General features: G+C 50.7%; 1 protein-coding gene across 6 annotated transcripts in view; it reads left to right on the top strand.

Moving 5' to 3' along the window:
* The window catches only part of PPP2R2D (protein phosphatase 2 regulatory subunit Bdelta), a 46,948-nt gene that overhangs the window by 19,591 nt on the left and 3,404 nt on the right, over positions 1-23,953 (top strand). For 3 of the 6 annotated variants that reach the window (XR_009498026.1, XR_009498027.1, XR_009498025.1), the window contains exons 3-10: positions 5,693-5,790; positions 9,680-9,845; positions 10,250-10,362; positions 13,508-13,685; positions 15,271-15,435; positions 17,686-17,855; positions 17,929-18,020; positions 23,059-23,498. Coding sequence is in view for 3 of the 6 variants with exons in the window: in XM_059900387.1 (XP_059756370.1) it covers positions 5,693-5,790; positions 9,680-9,845; positions 10,250-10,362; positions 13,508-13,685; positions 15,271-15,435; positions 17,686-17,855; positions 17,929-18,020; positions 23,059-23,338 (1,262 nt within the window). In the remaining 3 variants the exon portion in view is untranslated. Of the gene's footprint in view, positions 1-5,692; positions 5,791-7,687; positions 7,805-9,679; positions 9,846-10,249; positions 10,393-13,507; positions 13,686-15,270; positions 15,436-17,685; positions 17,856-17,928; positions 18,021-23,058; positions 23,931-23,953 lie in introns of those variants that run through there. The other 3 variants (XM_059900387.1, XM_059900391.1, XM_059900390.1) reach the window with 3 other exon arrangements.

Below are 23,953 nucleotides of genomic sequence, written 5' to 3'. Positions count from 1 at the left end.
TGTCTTCCCTCATTTCTGTGGCTTTGTATCTGTGTAAGTGATCTGTCCGTGGTTCTAGGCTCTGGGATCCAGCGGCGTGGTTCTAGATCTCCTCGGTGCTGCCCCATCTGAGCTGGTCCATAACCCTGTGCGTCCTGGTCGTCACCAGCTGTACTACTTCTGAAATCTTAGTTTAAGGTGCTTCTCCCCTGGGGTTTCTGCCTCCCTCCCATGCTTCCAGCTCAGCTGGACTCCTGCCCCCATTGCACCTTCCTCAGTACTGTCTGTCCCTGTCCCTCACCCTTCTCCCTGCTCTGCTCCCTCCCCTCGGCTGGGTTCCAGGGTCTAATGCTGTGTTACTTCTGGCTCGCTCTTAACCTTCTGGCCTCTCTCAGCCCCTGGGTTCATACTCCTGGTAAAACCCCAAACCTAGTTGAACCGAGCATCTGCCTACTCTCAGCCTGCACCCGAGGCACCGGGCAGGGTGGAAACATGCGGCTGCGGGAGCTGTGCTGGTTATGATTCATTCACAAAAGTGTCCATCCTAGCAGGGCAGGGACTTGGCCTTGTTCGTTGTGTCCCCAGTGCCTGTGCAGCACCGGCTTATAGTAGTCATTCTGGACGTTTGCTGGATTTAGAAAACTACTGCCCTCAAATCTCACATGGGCATTGATGCTGTGAGACAGACCTGCATTTCCCTAGTGCGGTCGCTCCTGACTTTCTGGGAAGACCTCCTTCGTATGTTCTCCCAGATCGCCTGTACCTCCCGCTTTGACTTTTAGCAGCCCCGCCCCCACCCTTCACCACCACCATCCCCCCACCCCCACCCCCACCCCCCGGCTCACGCTCTGCGTCTCCGTCCCTGCCTGCTCATCCTGTAACCCTGTTCTCGCTCCTGCACCGTCCGCGTCTGCCCCCGCTGCCACATTATGCCCATGGCACACGGACATGACTTTATATCCTCTGTCCTTTAAAAACCCCAGTGACTGCATTTCCCCTTCGAGTCCTCCCCCTCCCCATTTCTTGTCCCTGCTTCCTTGTGGCGCAGTAATGGTATCTGACATCCAGTGCCTCTTTCCTTACCAGCTGCCCCCTCGCAGCATCCTTAGCAGCCTCTGAGGAATGTCAGACACTGCTAGCTTTTGATCTGTGAGTCTGAACAGTAAGTACTGACTTCCTGTTCATCGTAACTGATGATTTAGCTGTTTTGCTAACATCACCTTCCACCCACACATACTCGCCTCCTCCCCTAAAGAGAGGCTTCAAGAGAATTCTCTTGCGAGTCTTGGTTACATCAGTATTATGCTGACTTTGTAAATATTGTTCATCACGGAACTAAAGTGTACATTTTCGTTTTCATACAAGTTTTCATTTTGTCTAGAGCTAATGATTGCCTAATTTTTTCATATGCTTAGTTCTTTGTCTTTAGTGCTGTTTTAAAAAACAGTCACTTCAGCAAATCTGTCAGATACCTAGCAGTGACTTTACCCAAACCCAGCAGATAATCCCAAGCCCTTCTTTCCTTTCCCCAGATGACCTATCCTGGCCTCAGTCTCCTTCAGGCTGGACTGTTCTCTCCAGGCCTGTCGACCGCGTGGCTCCAGTCTTGGGACCCTCTTCGCCATTGTTGAGATGTCAGATCCCCATCTTCCTTCCTCTTGGTTTATTCTCATTTTGCCACATTGCGTCTTCCAGTGGTTTCCTGATAAAGGGATTTCGTTGTTTTTGCTCTTTGCATGTTTGAAAACATCTCTACTCCTCCCTCAAACTTGTTTGAAAATTTGGCTAGGTTTAGAATTTTAGGTTGAAAATTTTTTCTTAGAATTTGAGGGTAGATGGTCTTCCATTCACCATTCTCCTGCCTCCTGTGGGATGCCATCTGATTCCTCTCTTGTGTGACCTGTTTTCTCTGGAGAATTTTGGAATCTCCCTTTTGTCCTTGGTGTTTTACATTTCAGAGAGACGGGCCTTGGGCCGGGCCTGTTCATTCATCGTGCTGGGCCCGCCTTGTGCCCTGTCAGCCTAGGAATGTACTTGCTGCTGTTTAAGGGAACGCTTGTCTTACTCCTTTGATAATATTTCCCTTCCTTTTTTCTGTCATCTTTCTGGAACTTGGTAACTGGGTGATGGGCCACCTAAACCTATCCTCTCATTATCTTTTCTTTCCTATTGTCCACTTCTTTGTCTTTTTGTTCTACCTTTTGGAAGAGGTCTTGAGTTTCTAAATTATTATTATTACCCTTTGAATTTCCAGGAGCACTTCCGTGTTTTTCCTTTCTTGTGGCGTGCTGCTGTCTTCCAAGGACCCCGCTGGATGTGCTGGCACCCTGCACTGTGGGATGCAGATACCGTGCCCAGCGCCTGCCCCATAGGCGGTGGTGAGGTCCCCTGGGTTAGTCCAGGCGAGTGCTTCCTTGAGGAGCGCCTGGCACCTCAACAGGCGCGAGGCCCACGTTCTGACGTCATCGCTCTCCTTAGGGATTAGCTCCCTGCCCAGGGTAGTTGTCAGTTTCGCTGATCTTTTGTTGGTTCGCTGTCCCTCTTCCCTCCGCGTGCCTCCTTGGTTGTGACGTTTTCTCTCACAGGTCTTTTCGACCCTGAGCTCTTGGTTCTTGTTTAAGTGGAGCCACTGTGGAGCAGAGAGGCAGGTCTGTGAGCAGGTGGGCGTTTCAGCTGGAGGGCTTTCCTGTGGTTGGCCATTTCTTTAAGGACCTCAGGTGATTGAATCTTGAGGCCTTTTCTCTCGGGCTTTGGTGGTTTGGAGAGGAACCCTTGTGGAAACGGTCCACTCCTGGCAGCCAGCATTCGGGAAACCAGAAGTGGGAGTAGCCGTGTGCTCCTGCCTCACCGGACGGGGCCCGGCTTGGGGACCCAGCAGGTCAGCAGAGCAGACAGACCTCCCGCCATCTCGGGGCCCAGCGTCTGGCAGGGGGCCTGCCCCAGGCCGCGGATGCACACTTAGACTCCCCGGCCGTCGTCCGCAGCGCTTAGGGAAGCCCGCTCACGCTGGCGGCCTGGCAGAGGACGCCTTTCCGTTTCCTCCTGATGCCGCGGGGTGGGGAGCCCTGTGCCCTGCCCCACGCTTGGCTGCAAGTCTCAGATGCTCCTCAGGGGCTGCTGGGCCTCCTGCATGGTTTTCGCGTCCTCCAGGCGGCCACCCTGCAGCAAAGGGCGTCATCGCCGCTCTTTGTGCCATCGCGAAGGCACTGCACTCTCGCCACGCAAGGAGCCGCGGGGCACTGGGGCAGAACAAGCGGCAGAATTGAGTCGCTGCACAGTCCGTGGTGCTTTGGAAATGCCCAACTGGGTGCCCTCGGTCAGGACCACATTTATGCTATGGCATCAGTAATACCCATCGGATTAAATTCATGCTGGTGATGTAAATTTTATTGGTTGTGCAATTTTAGTATTTAGTTTGTTTATTTTGATTTTAGAGCTCTTCTAAATTCTACAGAGGGTATTTCTAATTTTAGGTTCATACATATTTACGTAGCCTAATGAAAATAATTTCTCACCACTGGCAGTCATGCAATTTTTCTTAAAAGATTCACTCCATTTTAATGAAGTTTGAAAATCACTGACAGGGACTTCCTGGTGACGCCGTAGTTAAGAAACCTGCCAAGGCAGGGAACACGGGTTCGAACCCTGGTCCGGGAAGATCCCACATGCCACGGAGCAACGAAGCCCGTGTGCCACAACTACTGAGCCTGCGCTCCAGAGCCCGCAAGCCACAACTACTGAAGCCCACGTGCCTGGAGCCCGTGCTTCTCAACAAGAGAAGCCACCGCAATGAGAAGCCCGCGCACGGCAAGGGAGTAGCCCCTTGCTCGCCGCAACTAGAGAAAGCCCGCGCGCAGCAACGAAGACCTAACGCAGCCATAAATGAATAAATGGATGAATGAATGAAAGAAAATCACTGACAGAGCTAGAATACCATTAATTATATTATATTGTGCACCCCCTGGGTATAAATGACATAAATTTTTAGTTCCTTTTAGTCCAATACAGAATATTTTAGTTTCATTTAAGCAAATCAGGTTATTTCAGGTAATTTAATTTAAAAAGTGACACTGCTAACAAGAAGCCTAATCCTTTCCCCAAGACTTACTGAAGACTTAAGAAAAAAAAAAGAAAAAAAGAAATCCCAGGCGGTAGAATTCGGTGTGCTCTTAAATGTCAGTAAACCATACCAATGCAGTAAGAACTTATTTTGCAGGAAGGATATCGTATATATTTTTTTTTCAATAAATTTATTTATTTTTGGCTGTGTTGGGTCTTCGTTTCTGTGCAAGGGCTTTCTCCAGTTGCGGCGAGCGGGGACCACTCTTCATCACGGTGCACGGGCCTCTCACTGTCACGGCCTCTCTTATTGCGGAGCACAGGCTCCAGACACGCAGGCTCAGTAGTTGTGGCTCACGGGCCTAGTTGCTCCACGGCATGTGGGATCTTCCCAGACCAGGGCTCGAACCCGTGTCCCCTGCATTGGCAGGCAGACTCTCAACCACTGCACCACCAGGGAAGCCCAGGATATTGTATATTAACAAATAAATGTATGTGCAGACCTTTAAGAATCGCAGTATATTATGACCACTTTTCGGAAGCATTCTTCAAGTAGTTTCAACTTTGCGGTCCATTTCTCATTAGTAAGTAGGTCGTTTATAACAGCTGTTTAGTGCTATTTGTGTGTAAACACTTAACGACCTCAATGATGCTGGGGCCCTGGCACCCCAGAGAGGTCACTCTCAGTTGCTGGTAGGATATGCCCTTTGAGCTGGGGCCCCGGCAGCGGGGACGGGTCTGTATGATCCATCCCTTCCTCGGAGCAGCCAGAGAGGAGATTTTCTGCGGCAGCCAAGGTGAAGCGTCCAGTTGTAGTCGGAAAACAAGCTCACAGCAGCCGCTTGGGAGACCAGAGCCGTACCTTTGTCTGATTCTTAGTGCTCAGCAAGTCTGAACTATGGAGAAAGTGGTTTTCCCCTAAAGCCCAGCCTGGGATATTCTTCCTGATTCAGTAGTCTGTGTCGTAAATCCAGATCCGTTTCCTCTACCTGAAGTATTAACCTTAGGACACCTGAGACTTTTCCAGGCTTGACTTCGTTTTTGTACCTTGTGGCCTTTACCCCTTGTGAGCTGATGTCCAGATCTTGGTGTTGATGGTGTAGAAATCTCGGTGTCTGACCAGCAGTGTCTCACTAGGTAACGATGTCATCGCTATCAATGGCAGTGACTTTACCCAGACAGTAAGCTAGAACTTGTACTGTCTGTAACGTTATTTTGTACAGAAGCCAACCAGTCACTGTGTTAATGTAATGTAAGAATCAGGTTTATTTTTAAAGGTAATTCAGGCATGCATTATAAAGTTAGGCAGCAGTCTTCTAGAGCCAACTTTTATCTGTTTCTATTTTTTTTCAAAATTAATTTCCTAAATTACTACCCTATATCTTATATCAAGACAACCCAGTCTAGATAAATGCTGGTGTGCCACAGACCAGGCATTGGATCAGTGACCCATAAATCCACATGGGCTCTGGGCGCCAGAACCAAGAAGTGGCTGCTTGGTAATTATAAGTTTCCCATGAAAATTTTGCTTTATCCTTGGAGGAAATTTTTTATGTGTGTATCTTTCTTTTGATCCTTTTTATTGATTTTTTAAATATTTATTACAACCCCTTTCAGAATCATAAACTGTTAAATTGCTTCTGTTGTTTGACAGCTGATGTCATCTCAACTGTGGAATTTAGTCACTCTGGAGATCTTCTTGCAACAGGAGACAAGGGCGGCAGAGTGGTTATTTTTCAGCGTGAACAAGAGGTCAGTAATTTACAGTCCACAAACCAAGTGAAATCATTCAACACTTCTCACATCACTTATAAGAAAGGAAGCACAATTATTTTCTCAGTGTCTGATTTCATTTGATTCCATTATATCACATTCACCATGTAGCACCTTCTTTCAGAAATTATCTCGGGGCAAACGAGAAGACCTGTGTTTCTGCTCACGGACGTACAGCCCCCAAGTCCCGTTAAGCCCCCAGTGCCCTCATCTGTAGGGCGGGCGGAGAGTCCTTTCCCCGCCCCAGGTTGTCACAGGCGGCGGTGCGGACCAAGTGAAGGGTGTAGGCTGCTGGGGTTCTGGATCTGTCTGCTCTCATCCCGGAGCGAGTGAAACCCCTTCACCGGCCGTGGAGGTGCTGGCCTCCAGCCCCAGGGTCTGCTGGCTGGTGCGGGCACTCTGAGTGCCCCGCAGCACTGGCCGCACCCTCGAGGGCCGGGGCCTCAGAACGCGGGCCTTGGAGGAGCCACAGATGAGCCTCACTCACGAACACTGGCTATCAGGTCCTTCCCATCCGGGGGAAAAGGGGAGAGGAGCACTACTTTGTCAGTTACACGTAAGAGGAGAATGGGAGCTATCGCCAGGCCTTGCCAGCCCCTGTCATCTCTCGTTTCTGGCGAGCGGGCCTCGCCGAGTGCCCAGTAAGGCAGGATGAGGCTCTGCTGTGCAGGTGCCCCAGGCAGGAGCCTCAGCGCAGCCAGGCCCGGGGGTTCCGTGAGGTGCCCACCTTGCCTTTTCCCGACAGAGCGCCCTTCCTGCCTGCTTCCTAGCTGGTCAGCGTGCAGTTGCTTTTCATCTCCAAATTCTGCCCTCTAACTTCTTGTGGTAAAACAACTGTGGTGTCAAGGCGGGTGGGCCCTTGCTCCCTTCCTCGTGGCAGGGAGTGCCAGCCCTGCACTGCAGAGGGGCACTTGGTGGCGTCTGTAGGGGGCAAGCCCTGGGCCCCCAACATCGCCTGGTTAAAATATACCTGTTGCAGCTCCAATGTTGATTAAAAATTTTTTAATTGTATTTTTTCTGGTTCGGGATGGTGAGAATTCTTTTGTGAATATCATATATATTATCATGAATCTTTCTAAATCTTCACAGACAATTTGATAAGTTTATAATTAGATTATAATTATAATCTTGGAGGTGGATCATCACACAGTGCTACTTAAAAAGAACTATATACTTTACCCTTTTCAACAGAAGTAAAAGTCGGTGGCGGTGTTTGAATAATACTTTTAGCAGAAGGATTATTTAACAGATTACTTAGCCATAGCTATCTTAAATTTAAGAGTTCACTTTTAGCTCCGTAAAGTCTGCCATTTGAATGATGTCCTTATAGAAAATGAAGTTTTTTCTTGTTTTGGGGGGTCATTGTTTAAACCTAAAAATAGGCTAGCTTCAAATACGAAAGATGAGGATAAAACTCAAGCATCTTGCTATAAAATGTGTTAAGTATTTTAGTTTTGAGAAGCTATCATGTTGTGTTCAGTGAAGATGTATTAAGTCCATGTTGCCACAGATTTGTACAGTAGCAGGTCCCTAAAGTTGTTTAAATTTGATAAGCCCGACCAACTGTAACTTCAGAAATCCTGGGCAACATTTTTCCCCGTCTTTTTCTTCGTATTTTGGTTAATATAAAAAGAGGTTTTGTATCCCATCTGCCTTTCAGATATTTTAGTGGTTGCTGTATAATCCTCATTGCGGACTTGAGTGTTTCCAGTGTGGGTAAGACTCTGTCTTCATCCATCATCAAAAGGACAGTTGATGATATCGCAGCACCGCTGGGGTGAGGCGGCTGCCGGTCCAACTGCAGCAGCTCTCGATCGGAAACTGCAACAAGCCTCCAGAGGTGTCAGAACACGTGCTTTAGAATCCGTGAAGCGCACAGGGTTCCTGGAGGAGAGAGCAGCACCCCGCTTGGCTGGGGAAGGTGCAGGACGTTCAGTCAAGAGGGAGCCATCAGAAACTCGGTGGCAACGTGGTTTTCGAGCTTTTTTTCCATGTTAGTGGTGGAGCCCTCTGTCCAAGGGACCCTAGTGTGTCAGTCTGGGGCGAGCAGAGTTTGTGGACGTGGCCCCACAGCTCCCACCCCTCTGCAGAATGTCTTCCCTCTGCATGGTCCATCCAGTAACGTCAGAACTGTAACTAGGGATCAGCATGTCCCAAAACAAAGCGAGGCCCACCTTCTCCCTCTCCTCGTCGTCCCCGTGTCCCCAGCAGCCGGACCGGCGGTCTCAGCCGCTTCAGCTCCGCCCTCCTGCTCGGCGTGCAGTCACTGTGCCCTGCGAGCCTTCCTCAGAGTCCCTTCCTCTCCCCTGGTCTGTTCCTGCCTCTCCCTGGACAGGCCCTCGGGCGCTGATGTGAGGTCTCAGGGTGGAGGACAAGGCCGGGGGGGTAGCAGGGGCCTTGGGTTTCAGGAGTTGAGGGCAGAGATCAGGGCAGTTAGTGGCAGCGTTAGAGGCAGGGCGCTGTTCCCGGAGAGAATGGCCCGGGAAGGACGGGCAGCACCGTGATGGGTGCTTTTCTTCGGAGATTCACGTCTGAAGCATGGGACTGACCGATTCCACAGATTTTCCCTTTTAAATATTTCAATCTCGGTTTGTTCATTTGAGAGTTAGAAGTATCCGTTGGTGTATTAGACTTTTTCATAGAGAGCGTGCGGGCCACGAAGAAGGAGAGCAGTGTGAATAGCATAAGCCTCTAATCCAGCACACCCGTGGGACACGTGGTAGGGGTTTCCGCGGTCCTGCTGAGGAGTGCTTGATCGCAAGGGCTGTGCAGCACTTACTTCCCGGGGCAGCGCAGTAGAGAGATGTAGGTGGTTTGGGGAGATTTTTCTCATACTACATGATCTTGATGCAGAAACGTAAAGGGGTGTCTATCTAGACATGAAGGTTATTTGTTTAGTTCAATTTATTTGACACACACACTAATGTGTTAAAAATGTAAGATTTTAGATACTGGTTATAGAACAAGAATTAAAATACTGGTCTCCTTGATTTTTAATTATGAAATATTTACTATTTCATAGAAAATGTCATTTTGGACATGCAGAAGATTTCAGGGATTAATATAAATATACTTATGAACCCACCACTCAGGCTTTTATTCCTTTAGAAAAGGAAACCCTGGGCATGTAGATGAAGCACGCGCTGTGTCCCTCCCCCATTCTATCTTTCCATGTTACTTCCACATCTTATTTTGTTATCCCTCTACCTCCTCCGAGTTGGCGATAGCTTGTTCTTTTGTTTTTACTGCAATGTGTAGAATTGTTTTGTGTGTGTTAAAATTTTGCACAAGAGGTATCTTACTATGGGTGTGTCCACGCAACTTGCTTCTCTTACACGTGCTGCAGGATTTGCCCTCGTTGGTTCCTTTGCCATAACTGCCCATTCGTGACTCTGCCAATTAGCAGTCCCCTTCCCTGGTGGCGCGGGTGTGTGTTGGCTGGCTGTCACAGGTGATGGGGAAGTGTGCGTCCCTGTGGCTCACCCCTGGAGGACTTGGGCCAGCTCAGCCGACTCTCCACGGGGCCAGATTGCAGCCGCTGCCACCTCTATGGGCCCTTCGGCCTCTCTCAAAGCTGCTCCAGTAGCGCAGAGGCGACCAGAGCCAGTGTACACGCAGGGAAGCTCGACTCCAGACCCTGCCCTAGAGCAGATGCCCAGAAGTGGAAGAGAAGGCTGGGGAGTCGGCTCTCTTATTTGTTTCTTCCAAGTAAAGTAATTCTGAGCGTCATCTGTTTGACATTTTTTTGACCCAGGATTTTTATTAACTTTTAAAAATGTGTGTGGTCATTTGATATTCAAATTGGGAGAACTGAACGTTTCTCTGCACTGTGCTTTGTTCATTAAAATGGCTTCATGTTTCCTTGCAGAATAAAAGCCGCCCTCATTCCAGGGGGGAATATAACGTTTACAGTACCTTTCAAAGTCACGAACCAGAGTTTGACTATTTGAAGAGTCTAGAAATTGAAGAAAAAATCAATAAAATTAGGTGGTTACCACGACAGAGTGCTGCTCGTTTTCTGCTCTCGACAAATGGTAAGAGCTGTTTTCCTTATGCGGCCGTTTGAGTTGAGGCTGTGTTTTTAATTTTCTGCGTGTAGATTCTTTTTGATTTTAACCCTTCTGGAGGTTATCTCTGCTTTAAACTTAGGGGGAGGGTAAAGTATTAGGTAGGCAGGAAGTGACAGGTTGAAAACTCAAAGTACGCAGACGCACACACACTCGCAGTGTTATATTTCTCAACTCTGCAGACATTTCTACATCTTTACTTAGTGTAGGAAACAAAATGTTCATGTACAACTGGAAGTACTAATGTTCAAATACTCCTAGCTTATAAACCAGCATAGAACCACAGAGTTTTCTTGTATGATACTCAGCTAATAGTGGTGCATGATATATGGTTTTTCTTTGAATATGGAGAATGAGGTTTTTATTTTCAGATAAAACTATTAAATTATGGAAAATAAGTGAACGGGATAAACGAGCAGAAGGCTGTAACTTACAAGATGAAGACGGACGACTTCGAGATCCGTCTAGCGTCACGGCACTGCGGGTACACGTCACGTTTTCTTTCACCTAGCCGGTACTTGTCATAGATTAATCAGTAACAATGCTTAAGTCGGCTGTTTAGAGAGTACTGTTAAATAGAAATACTGTGGGGTCTGTCTTCTTGATCTTGAAAGTTATTTGTAATCATTTTTATGTATACTTGTTACAATGGAAGTCCTCATAGTCTCACAAAAACAAAAACGTCACACGTCTTCAGAAAATATACTACTACTAAAGAAAAGACTCCGGTTTAATTCCATAACAAATCTTTCTAAGTACATCCACTGCCTTTCACTGTGAAGGTTCAGAGTAGCCCATTGGTGGGGTTGGAGCAGCTGGAACTCAGCACACGTCCCTGGAGGAAGCAGCGTGGGTTGCAGATAGAGAGATGACCTGTGGACCAGCAGGATGGCCTTCATTGGATTTCCTCTGAGTTATTAGCTAAGGCAGATTCTGACCAGAATTCTTTGCCCATCAATCCATGAGCAGCATTACTTCTTCTTTTTCTTTTTTTTTAAATAAGTTCTTCACTCCCTCTTTGGTGCCCCTAGGTACAGTATGAAATGACTGTGTTTTATCAATTCTAATATCTCGATTTTTTTCACATTTTAACATCTGTGAAATTGAGTACAATTTAAAATCTAGTGTCCTGGGGTGGTGCCTTTAATTAAATGGAGTATGAGAAGGAGGTTAAACAAGCTTGAGTCCTGCCCAGATGCGCCCTGGTAAGACCCCGGGGTGCTGCCGATGGGCCGGGCCACAGCGGAGACCAGCGGTCACTCAGGCGCTCCCCGAACCGACCGCCTGGTTCATTAGAAAGTTGTTGGCCGGTTGGTTGGTTTTTCAGCGAGGTTTAAACCCTTTGCGGAAGTGTGATCTATCAAGTGAAGACCTAGTGAGTGGACACATTGTATTAGTAGCTGAGGAGCTACAGAGGAGGGCACGGAATTGCAGGAAGCTCCCCATCCCGCGCCCCACAGGGCCCCAGCGCAGGGTGCGTGTGGTGGGTTTCGATCTCTTTCCCCGTGCTCTGCTGGCCGCGTGCACGCAGGTGCTGGGGCAGCGGGCGCCCAGCACGGAGTCGCAGCCCCGCGTGCAGGGGGTGCTCCCGACAGGAGCACAGTGGGTGTAACAGGTAAGCACTGCCGAGGAGAAGGGTGGGGTGGGACCTCGTAGGTCAGTGGTATCGCCCTGTTTCCAGGGAGTTGAGGCCAAGAAAGCTATGTAATTTGCTCAAATCTAAACCCTAATTTGAACCAAGATGTTCTGATCCAAGTGGTGGATCCTCTGTGCCATGCTGCTGCTTTCCCACCCGTGAATTAGTGACAGTTTGTAGGTAAATCACTGTTGGTGACAGTAACACTAGTTTTACAGTTACCACCATGTAAACTGCTCCTTGGAAACTGTAAGTGCGCTGGAAGGATGAGGCCTGGGGTGCCCTGTGGGTGCACCGATTCTGTCTCGGCCGCCTCTCCCCTGCACCCGGCCCGGCACGCTCCCCCTCTCCAGGGAGCCCCCCGCCTCCCAGCCAGGCCTGCTTCTCCACCGTGATGCTCACGTCCGTCCCGGCTGTGGGAAGTCTGTAAGGGCTTCTGAGGCCCAGTCTTCGCCCTGGTCAAGGCTGCTGTTCTACAATTAGCCTAACCAAGCTGGTCTCGTCGGGGGCCGTGGCGAAGCATGTGACAGGTGTGAGGTCATCACAGTTGCAGGGTGGGGTGCGGTGGGGGAGAGATCGCAGGCCAGGTCACTCTGTATGTGGATTTACCTTTGTGAGTTCATGGACTCCTTTGAACTTGAAGAGGAAAACAAAATTTTGAAAGGGGAACAGAAATTTTGTTCTCCTCTTAAATTATTTTGGTGCCAGAAAGGGGCTCTTTCTGTTATCCATATTACAGTTGTCTCGCATTTTGATTAATTAGAGACTTGTTAGAGGGCATGACGGGTCTGTCCTGTCCTTCGTGGAACCAACAGCTCCTGCACCAGAGGAGGGAAGCGTGTGCTCAGCGCTTGGCTGGTTTAAAATGAGGGGAGTATTTTTATACATGTTTCCCCAAGTTCATTTTTACAGCATTTTGGCTGGAGAAAACTAAATTAAGAGATTCTCTCCTACCCTTTCTAGGTACACTCCTTGGGTTTTTAATTTAAAAAATAGCACACTTTAGTTTTTTGTTTTGATTTTAAAGCTTCTCTAGATGTCAGTGATGTTGGGCCTTTTTTCTTTTTTTCTCACATGTGACACCGTCACCCACGATTGTGCCTTTGGCTGTGGTCACTCTTGTGCTGGCTCCTCCCTCTCGTCCTGCGCCCGGCTGACCTGTCCTCCCTCTCCGTGCAGACGTCCCCTTCCCTCTCCGCGCAGACGTCCCCTTCCCTCTCCGCGCAGACGTCCCTTTCCCTCTCCGCGCAGACGTCCCCGCAGACGTCCCCTTCCCTCTCTGTGCAGGCATCCCCTTCCCTCTCCGTGCAGGCGTCCCCTTCCCTCTCCGTGCAGGCGTCCCCTTCCCTCTCCGCGCAGACGTCCCCTTCCCTCTCCGCGCAGGCGTCCCCTTCCCTCTCTGTGCAGGCGTCCCCTTCCCTCTCTGTGCAGGCGTCCCCTTCCCTTTCTGTGCAGACGTCCCCTTCCCTGGGAGCCCTCCTGACCACAGCACTCATCGCAGTCGGGGTTTCTGTGCCTTTTTTAAAAAGCCTTTTACTGAAGTATAACGTACGTACCCGACATGCCTCTGCCGTCTAAGTGAGCAGCTCCGCTGCTGTCTGCAGGCTGAACGTGCCGTGTCGCGGGCGCCAGGTCAGGAGAGGCCTCTCCTGTGCTCCCCCCGCCCAGTCCCTGCACCCCGCACGCCCAGCCCTGTTGCAGGGCGCAGGGGTGGGGGGGCGACGAGGCGATGCGCCTGCTCTCACTCTGGAGGCCATGGCTGTGAGGCCAGAGGAGGAAGGGGGGCTCGACTCAGGCCCCACATCAGGCATCAGTGTCGGGGGCCATCTGCTTACCGAGCAGCCAGAAGCTGTTGCTTGTTTGGAGTATTGTCTGTACATACTGTTACTTAACTGTGCATACAGATTTGTTCCTTTTTGTTACCTACTGTAACTGTTCTGATTTTATGCTGCTGGGATCTTTGTTTTGAATTCCTGTTTCCTTCCATTTTTAGGTCCCAATATTGAAGCCCATGGACCTTATGGTAGAAGCAAGTCCACGACGAATTTTTGCAAATGCTCACACATATCATATAAATTCCATTTCAGTAAATAGTGATCATGAAACATATCTTTCTGCAGATGACCTGAGAATTAATCTATGGCATTTAGAAATCACAGATAGAAGTTTTAGTATCCTTCATCAGATGGATATCGCAACATTTTTATAGGATTGTTCTTGGATAGGTCATTCTCATCTTCATTATACCCCTTTGTCTCAGAGTCTGTCCTTTGTCACTTTTTTCTCCTGTCGGAAGCTCACATTTTCTCTCAATGATTTGTGAGGACTCTAATTCATGAAGGGTTCATTTATGCAGTCGTATCTTTCGTGGTTTTCTTAAAGATTTTGTCCCACCGTCATGCTTCAGATGCCCTTCATTGCAACTGAGATCATTCAGCATAGAAACAGGCATGTGCTTTCTGCTATTAGCACTTTTATATATATACATATATATAATGTTTTTTTGGTTTTGTTTTTTTTTTTATTTTTGGCTGCGTTGGGTCTCCGTTGCTGCACAGGGGCTTTCTCTAGTTGCGGCAAGCGGGGGCTACTCTTCGTTGCGGTGCGGTGCCTTCTCTTGTTGCGGAGCACGGGCTCAAGGCACGCGGGCTTCAGTAGTTGTGGCTCGTGGGCTCTGGAGCGCAGACTCAGTAGTCAGGGCGCATGGGCTTAGTTGCACCGCGGCATGTGGGATCTTCCTGGACCAGGGCTCAAACCTGTAGGACGTCCCCTGCGTTGGCAGGCAGATTCTTAACCACTGCGCCACCAGGGAAGTCCCTATCTGTTAGCACTTTAAAAACACCTTGGATCCACTCACAGGGGCCAGTTGGTGCCCTCGTGGCTCCTCACCTCCCACTTCGCTTTCAGCCCAGCTTTGCTCTTTGGCGAGCTCTCGCATGAGCTGGGGTGCCGTTCTCTCGTCTGTGGGCGTGGCTCCTTCCCCAGCTGGGCAGTGTCCTCACAGGCCTTTGCTGACCGGTCCTCCAGAGCCTGTTGGCCACTCTTCTCGGGCACTCGGCCCTGCGTGCCTCGTATGCTTCCGCGGGCTCAGCCTGGTGCCCACTCTGCCTGGTGGCCTGGAGACAGCCACGACGGCGTGCCGGGCAGTGTAGGGCTCCAGTCCCTCCAGGGTCCCTGCCCACGCTGTCTGATGTCTGGAGACTTGAGCTGTAGTGTCACCAAGTTTTTTAGCTTCCTTAGTTGTGATCTGTTTCTGCTATCCTATCTTGGCCCAAAGCCAAATTGTACACTTCCTTGTTTTTTCAGTTGAGTGATTTCTGTATTTGGCAACCTACCATGTGACGTTGTTCTGACTACTTAGAGCAAGCTCTTGGTGTCAGATACTTAACAAAGCAGAATCTTTTGGAACCTGGCAATACTCGTGTGTCTGTGTCATTTTTGTGGATGTTAGTATGGGACTTTTGTGCAGATGGGCACTTGCTTCCTTATCTTTTAATGTGTGTTATGTTGCTGGGAAAGTCTCTTCCTAGAATGCTAGCAGTAGCAGCGAGATGAAGGCAGCCCTCGTGTCTGCATGCATGTAGCCCGTCGGGCACGTTACTGGAGTCTGATTAGTGTATTAACGTAGATCCTCTTACCGGTGTGCTCGCCCGGCATACAGTACGTGTAATCGCCTCCTGCACACCTAATCTCTGAAACCTCGTCACGTGGGTCATCTCATGCCTGCGAGCGCCCTGCCTTAACTGTGCGCTTCAGACATCGTGGACATCAAGCCGGCCAACATGGAAGAGCTGACGGAGGTGATCACGGCGGCCGAGTTCCACCCGCACCAGTGTAACGTGCTCGTCTACAGCAGCAGCAAGGGGACCATCAGGCTGTGCGACATGCGCTCCTCCGCCCTGTGCGACCGACACTCCAAGTGTAAGTGCCGGGCGTGTATATAAACGTCCCGTCCAGGGCCCGTGTTGTCTGGGCGCTGAGCCACCTCCGAAGACTTAGAGGTGCTTCTTGTTAACGCGTGTGCCTGCGCGAGCAGAGGCCCGGCCTTGGTCCTCGCAGCGCTGCCGGCGGGATGCGGGGCGACAGGCCCGCTTCTGTGGCGCCGCGGTGGAGCCCGCAGGTCGCTCCTGCCAGCGCTTCCATGCGGCGTCCGACTCCCTGGGTGGGCCCAGTGAGAGCCCCTTGTCGCCTCCACCTCTGCGCACTAGGACCTCTGCTGAGGCTGGAGACGCAGGCCACCTGTGACCGAAATTTCTCGGCTCTCGGAATGGGCTCTGTTCCCAGAGATCTTCGCTGAACCTGAAGCCAGTTCCCTCAGGTGAAAGTCTAGGCTTTCATCCACTGAGTCTTGAAGTCCTTCTAGGTGAGGAGAGCTTTGGTTTTGTTTTTATTTTCAGCCATAACCAACAGGCCCTACTTTGTAGAAAACCAGAAGTCTGTGTGTCACAAGACATACAGAGTGTGTCCTGGGAACTTTGCCAACACGTTCCCAAGTACTGAGCAGTGACGCCATCCCAGCCCAGAGCGCCACGGGTTGTCGTGTTCTGGACACTTGGTCCTGCAGCGAAGTCAGTGTATCGGTCAGTCTGTCCAGAGTGTCTCCCGTCATAAAGTGGGGCAGCTCCAGCAGAGCCTGATGGGAAGTGTCCTTGATGACTGGTTCTTAGGAGCCTTTTTGCCTCGTTCTGTCTCTTTTTGAGGCTAAAGTGTAGGGGGAGGGGGGTTTTCTTGCAGTTTTATTTTTTGGTTTTGGGGGTTTGTGGTTTTCTTTGTTTTTTTTTTTTTTTTTGGCCACACTGCATGGTATGTGGGATCTTCCCCAGTCCGGGATCGAACCCGTGCCCCTTGCAGTGGAAGCGCAGAGTCTTAACCACTGGACCGCCGGGGAAGTCCACTATAGTGTGTTTTTTTGTTTTTGGGGGTTTTTTTAATAAATTTATTTATTTTAATTATTTATTTTTGGCTGTGTTGGGTCTTCGTTGCTGCTTGCGGGCCTTCTTTAGTTGCGGCGAGCAGGGGCCACTCTCCGTTGCGTGTGCGGGCCTCTCATGGCGGTGGCTTCTCCTGTTGCGGAGCACGGGCTCTAGGCCCGCGGGCTTCAGTCGTTGCAGCACTTGGACTCTAGAGCACAGGCTCAGCAGTTGTGGCACACAGGCTTAGTTGCTCCGCGGCATGTGGGATCTTCCCGGACCAGGGCTCGAACCCGTGTCCCCTGCATTGGCAGGCGGATTCTCAACCACTGTGCCACCAGGGAAGCCCCTATAGTGTGTTTTAAAAGGACTTTGTACTTTAGTAGAATTCCTGCAATGAAAAATGAGTCTTTTCTAATGTTTGGCCTATGTTTTCAAGACAACACTCGTGAATAACACTTTTAGATTCCAAGAGTAGTTTTATTTGTCAGCAAAGTTACTTATTTGAGTAAATGCTCAGTATTGCCACCAGCTTGCTTATAATCAACTTCAAATGCAGACTCAACAAACATAGGTTCCTACATTAAAAAAAGAAAATCATAAGCCACTGCAAATGAAGTACAGAAATCCTCACCCAAAGTTCACCAAGCCACAAGGTCAACAGTGCGCTGGGGGCTCTGGGGTCTGGCGCCCGGGCAGGGGGCGAGTGAGGGGGCACTCGAGTTACTGCTGAGAAAGCAGAAGTGTCAGGGAAAGAAAGGTCTGCCAAGGAAGCCTGTAGAATCTTTCTGAAACTAGCAGTTTGGTTTTGTTAGCCTAAGTCTGGACTGTTGAATAGTGAAGGAAAACCCCTTTCCTGACGGGCTTTGGCGGCTGGGACTGTTCCGGTGTTCAGTCTGACCCAGGCGTTCGCGGCTAAGGGCCGGGCCCTGCAGTGCACTTGCAGCCGCTCGGGGCGCCGTGTCGGCGTCTCCTGTAGCGCCCTGTGCATCTTCCTGAGCCAGGGTCGGGCTGGGGCGCGGTTTGCTAGGGACTGGCGTCCCGAGGGTCTGCAGGGAAGCGTCAGGTTAATGCAGGGGCCTCAGCAGGCCGCACTCAGCGCCCGAGCAGCGTTCTGGGTTGCAGGCCAGGGCCTGGGTCCTGTGCTTCAGGAAGATGGGAGGCCGCAGCGGTGCCAGGGCAGGGCCCGAGTCTCGCTTGGACTTTAAAATGATTTGTTCTCTGGTTTTTAAACAGAAGCTGAAAACATTGTATTTTCCAGTTTTTGAAGAGCCGGAAGACCCCAGCAGTAGGTCCTTCTTCTCAGAAATAATCTCTTCTGTGTCCGACGTGAAATTCAGCCACAGCGGTCGGTACATGATGACCCGAGACTACCTGTCGGTGAAGGTGTGGGACCTCAACATGGAGAGCCGGCCTGTCGAGACCCACCAGGTGAGGCCGCGGCATGGACCCTGCCACGCCTTGCACGCGACCGTCCCTCTGACCTTCCTGTACTTTCATTAAGGTCCACGAGTACCTTCGAAGCAAGCTGTGTTCCCTGTACGAAAATGACTGCATCTTTGACAAGTTTGAGTGCTGCTGGAACGGCTGCGACAGGTGAGCGCTGCGTCGTGACCAGGCCCGAAGCACGCTGATGTCCGCGGAGGCGGGCCGGGCTGCCAGGAGGAGTCCCGACGGGCTTGGCTCTCCAGGCCGTCTGGGAGGCGCGGCCGCAGCACGGTGGAAACGTGGGGCGTCTGAGCCCACTTCCCACCTTGCTTACGATTCCACCTGTATGTAAACAGCAAGCGTAGTACGAGGTTCATACTGGCTGTTTTTAAAACGCTTAGTGGATGATAATTTCTTATTTTTTGTTATTTCCAAGATGAGTGAAAGGAAGGCGGTGGGGAGGTTAGTTACTGTGGCCTGTGTGGGGTGGCCACGTTCCAGTTTGCCTTCGGGGACAAGTGGAGGACGAGACCTCAGAGCCGCTGCTGTGCTTGGACAGAGTGGCGGTGGCTGGTGTGAGTCCGTGGTCTGCCTCGTGATGAGGCGGCCGGAGGCCTCCGCCACCTGGCTGTGCACGTCCTGAAGGTGATGGCGGTGCTGCCGAGAGGTCTGTGTTTCGTGTTCTACGGAATGCCACGCTTCACGTGATGGAAGGAGATGCTCTTGCATCGTCTGTGATGGATTCTGTGCCGGGTGCTGCTTGTCAAGGGTGTCAGTGAGCAGAGGACCTCGCCACTTCCGGTGAGGGACTGACGGACATTCTGAGAAATGCTTTGGCACAAACACCTAGCAACATCAGATGTCACGCCACAAATCTCTTCGTGGGTATAGATGAGCTCACAACCAGTAAGGCCAGGAGTGAAGAGGGAGCAGGAACTAGAAGGAAGCCCTCCTTGGCCTCAGGGCACTAGCTGGAACCAGGAACCTGCAGCCCAGGAGGGTACAAGAGCTGTGGCCCTGGACCCACACAGGGTTGGCAGTTGAAACTGGGACCCTCGGGGTTATGGAAAAGGCATCCATCTACGTTCAGATGGGTCCCAAGGGAAATGTATCAGTCTGAGACCTTGGATTGGAGTGGATGAAGTCCCCTGACCTTTGTGACCATAAGCCTCCCGCCCCCCCAAGGACGTGTGTTTGTATTTGTACTGACCTGGAGAAGCTCACTGAGGGTAAGTCCCAGCAGACAGGCAGCCCCGGGCACCCGCACTGTTCACAGGCTGACGTGCCACCTGTTAGTGTCTCCTGCTGCAGACACGGGGCCCCTGGGTGGCAGGGGACTTCACTCCTCACAGCATAGCAGAGCAGCATGAGCTTGGTCAGAGTGCCTTGGGGGTGACACAAGGGGCCCGGGCAGAGGCCGCTCACGCAGCGGGGTTGGCCTCACACCAGCACACACTCAGCTTGGGGCTCCACCGCTTTTACAGAGAGTGGTAAACAAGGCTGCAGCCCTGAGATGTGGCCCAGGTAGAGAGCACTGAAGAAACGCATTCTTGGCAAACCCACTGAAAACACGTAGGGGTGCCCGGCACCCGTGGCGGACTTGTCTTTCCCAGCGCTCCCGGGCTCAGGATTTCCCCAGATTAAAATCAGTTAAACAGGAGCTCACAGGTGAAAACCACCGAGCACATGAAGGAAAGCCAGTGGGAGCAAGCCAGCAGAAACAACCACAGAACTGTGACCTCTGAGAAATCGGGTACTGAAATCATATGCCACAGAATATAAAATGAGAATGTGGAAATACTCACAGGTTAAAGGACGGAACCAGAACCTGAACATGGAACCATAAGGCCATTAAAAACCACCCAGGACATTTGGAAAAGAATCATGCAGGACTTCTAGAAATGAAAACTGTGGTAGTTGAAAAATCACTGTGTGAATTTAGCACACCCCGTGAAGCTGAAAAGATCTTGAATTAGTGAACTGAAGATGAGAAATATTTTAAGAAGAAAGATCAGGAGAGATTATCCAGGATTCAGCTCAGAGAGCCAAAGAGGCAGAAAAAACATGGAATGTTGGAAAACACGGAGGGTCAGATAAGGTCCAACGTAACCTAAGTGGAGAGAAGTGTCCAAATTGGAGGATTGTGGAGAAGTAGCAGTTAAAGTGTCAATGGCCAGGAATTTTCTATAACTGATGAAACACTGAATACACAGATTCAAGAAGCACAGAAATCCACATCCAGATCATAATGAAGTTACAGGGCACCAAAAACAAAGAGAAGATCTTAAAAGCAGCCAGGGGAGAAAAGACCCGTTGCCTTCGGAGAAAGGGTGTTCAGACTGCGGGCAGACTTCTCGGCCCGGCAGTGGAAGCCGGAAGGTACTTTGATGCAGTGTGTCGTGATCCCTTCTGACTCGCTTCCTAAAATTGTGTCCTGAGATAAATGATCATGCAGGAATATGCCTTAAACAAGGCCCCAAACCCAGACAAAGAAATCCAACTACATTAAGACTTTAAACTTCTTTGTATCATAATGAAACAATGGAAATAAAACCCACAAAAGCACATAAAATTAACAAAGAGATAAATATCCAGAATATGTGAAGAATCGTAAGTCAGTGAGAAAGTCCTAACAACTCATGAATGGGAATTAACAGAAATGGGGGGGAAATGAATAAAAACAGCCATCCTCATTAGTAATCAGCAGATCAAAGCAACAGGGACGTCCCTTCACATCCATCAGAGTGACGGAAATGTTGGGGTGCGTGGAGGTGGAGGCCAGTGGGCGTGACCACCGCCCCTGCCCTTCTTATGAGGCTCTCTGGCCGGGTGGGCTGGGAACCTCTCGAATATACAGACAAGAAAACACGTTCCAAGACGTGCCCTGGAGGCAGCTGACCCATGCCGGGGTTCCTCCCTGGGCGTGCGGACGAGGAATCGTCCTCTGTTCATGGTGTGGACCAGACGCAGTGAAAGCCAGGGTTACAGCTGCACAGACCTGTACACGATCACACAAGTGACTCATCTGCTGTCTAGAGCATGCAAGACGGTTTTGTTTTTAAGACCGTGTAACTGTTCAAAGGACAGCCGTGTACAGGAATGTTCCCTGCACGGTTCTTTACGCTTCGCGGTAGATCTGAGATATTGCAGAACACGTTTACGTTACCCACCCGCAGCACGTCCAGAAGCTCTCTGGTGGCGCCTGCCAACGTGCCCTGCCTTCCTGCCTGGAAGCTTGTGTGGAGCTGGGGGCGGGGGCAGGGCTAGGTTTTTGCCACCATCCCAGTCACTCTGCCTGGGACGGCGCTGCCCGGCAGTTAAGTTTTGCCCCCCTCTGTCGTGCTCCTGTGTTTCGCGGTGTTCCCACCTAGGCAGCACCTGGCCAGGTGCCGGGGAAGGCTCTCGTTCCCGCCGTGTGGAGCAGCGGGCCGGGGGGACGTCCACGCCCACGCAGGTGCCGTCGGGACTACTGAATAATAGTGATAATTGTAATAAACGGCATGAAGGTTGGTCTGCTTTTATTTCTGTCACGCACCAGCACCTGTAATCAACATTGATAATAAAATACTCCTTCCCGAAAAAATTCTTTCATTGGTCTCTGTTCTGAATAATTGCTGCCGTTAAGTTTATATATATATATATATATATATATATATATATATATATAAAATTTTATTTATTTATTTTTGGCTGTGTTGGGTCTTTGTTGCTGCACGCAGGCTTTCTCTAGTTGCGGCGAGTGGGGGCTACTCTTGTTGTGGTGCGCGGGCTTCTCATTGCGGTGGCTTCTCTTGTTGCAGAGCACGGGCTCTAGGCACGCGGGCTTTAGTAGTTGTGGCTCGCAGGCTCTGAGGAGCAGGCTTGCGGGCTCTAGAGCGCGGTCTTCAGTAGTTGTGGTGCACGGGCTTAGTTGCTCCGCGGCATGTGGGATCTTCCCAGACCAGGGCTCGAACCTGTGTCCCCTGGATTGGCAGGCAGATTCCTAACCACTGCGCCACCAGGGAAGTCCCTGCGGTTAAGTTTTAATACCACAAATGTAAGCTTCAGATCAGCACGTTTGTTGCTTATCCTTTTGTGAACATCGTGTTCTGTGTGGAAATCAATGTGGCCAAGTGCCAGTTGCTGGCGGCCCTCCTGGGCCCCACTGTGTGGCCCTGCCGCGTCCACCGCCACATGGGCCCCTCCGTCCCTGAGGTGTGTGCATTCCAGGCTTCAACAGTACAGGTGAGATAAGCCAGGAGAGCTTATCTTTTTTTGTGGTGTGAGGTTGTAGATGAGGTTAATCCGACGCTGAAGGATTTGCACAGTCGGCTCAGCCCTGCACTGTGTGAATGAGGCAGCACGTGTCTCGTGGGGCCTCAAGACCCGCCCCTGACGATTCGGGGATGGCCCGGGAGCCCAAGGTGCCAAGGCGGAGGCTGCAGGACACTCTGGTCTTACCCCGCCCGACAGGCCCGCTGAGGCAGGGGCTGGACGCACACAGAAGCATTTGCCGGCAACCAGCCACTCTCCTCTTAGCTGTGTAGAGAGACCAGAAGTTTCCACCAGTGTGATAGAAGCGCGTCACGGTGCTGTGCGCTTCAGTGGAGACGTGGGAAGCCGCCACAGCCAGCCCGGAAGGGAAAAGACCACGGGCGCTGCTGCAGCGTCTGGAGTGTCGGGAAAGAAGGCCCCGGCTGTCTCGCCCACTGACCCCGTGTCTGAGGCCCCTCCTAACTATTTATATACCTGTGACTTCACGAGAAAAACGCTTTTAAGATTAAAATGAACTTTAAAACCTTGTCTGGTCAGTCGTGAGCGAAGATGGTGACAGATCTCACGAATGTCTTTTGAGCACGTGTGGAGCCCTACTGAATCAGGGACAAGGCGTAGGAGGTTAATGAGACCGTCCCCCGAGCCTGCGGCAGTGACTGTGTCGGGGTTTTTACCTTGTTTGAAAACACATTAATGTAATTAAAACTATAAATCCATTACTTTTTGTATTTATTTTTACGGATAGGATTATGTATACGAAGTTTAGGAAGAAATTCTCACTGCATCTCTCTCCTGACCATTATCATTTTTCATTTCTTATTTGTAAAAATGACCCTGCTGTGTAGAATTGGGGGTAGGAGAGGTAAGCAGCTCTATCCACGCGTCCAGGGCCGGGCCGGGCTGGGGGTTGGGGGTGGCCACTTAGAAGTCTTCCTCTCCTTGTTTTGAGCAGTGCAATCATGACTGGGTCCTACAACAACTTCTTCAGAATGTTCGATAGGACTACATGGAGGGATGTTACGCTGGAAGCTTCCAGGGAGAACAGCAAGCCTCGCGCCAGCTTGAAGCCTCGCAGAGTGTGTGCAGGTGGGAAGAGAAAGAAGGACGAGGTGAGCGTGGACAGCCTGGACTTCAGCAAGAAGATTCTGCACACGGCCTGGCACCCAGCGGAGAACATCATTGCGGTGGCTGCCACCAATAACCTGTACATATTCCAGGACAAGGCCAACTAAGGAGGCAGCGGGACCCGCGTCTCGTGCAGAATCGCGCCTGGTCGTTTGGTGCCAGAGGACAGGCGACATCCTCTCCGTGAAGAGCAGGGACGCCCTCCTGCCTCCGCACAGACTGCATGGGCTGGCCGCGCGGGTGCCCGCAGGCTTCTGCTTCAGCAAGGTGAGCCCTGGGTGTCGCTGCTCAGGTGAGAAGCCCGCTCGAAGCAGAGTGATGGACAGGACTCAAAAGAGGCCATTGCTAAAATAAACGTATTTATTGAAGTCTGAGCCTTCCTTCCAATTTATAGACCAAAAATTAACATCCACGAGGAAAGTTGTCAGATTCAACGTCTCCTCCTGTCCAGCTCTCCTCCTCCTCCGCTGTCATCCTGGGGCCTCCACGTGCGCGGCTGCTGCCCGCCTTCCCTCGGCCCCTCTCAGCCCAGGCGGGGCCTCGGCCGGCGCGGAGATTCGGCCGAGCGGGCTCAGGCCGCTTTACTCCCATCACGCCTCTGGTGTAACCGCCTAATAAAAGCAACACACTCTAAAAAGCGTTTTTAAGTCCAAAATAAGTATCGTCTTTTTATTTGATTTAATTGCATATAATGAAATTATGCAGAATTCAACTTTAAAAAT

This window comes from Balaenoptera ricei, chromosome 16, assembly GCF_028023285.1.
Source record: "Balaenoptera ricei isolate mBalRic1 chromosome 16, mBalRic1.hap2, whole genome shotgun sequence".
Taxonomy (NCBI): domain Eukaryota; kingdom Metazoa; phylum Chordata; class Mammalia; order Artiodactyla; family Balaenopteridae; genus Balaenoptera; species Balaenoptera ricei.
This window is presented reverse-complemented; position numbering and strand designations above follow the sequence as displayed.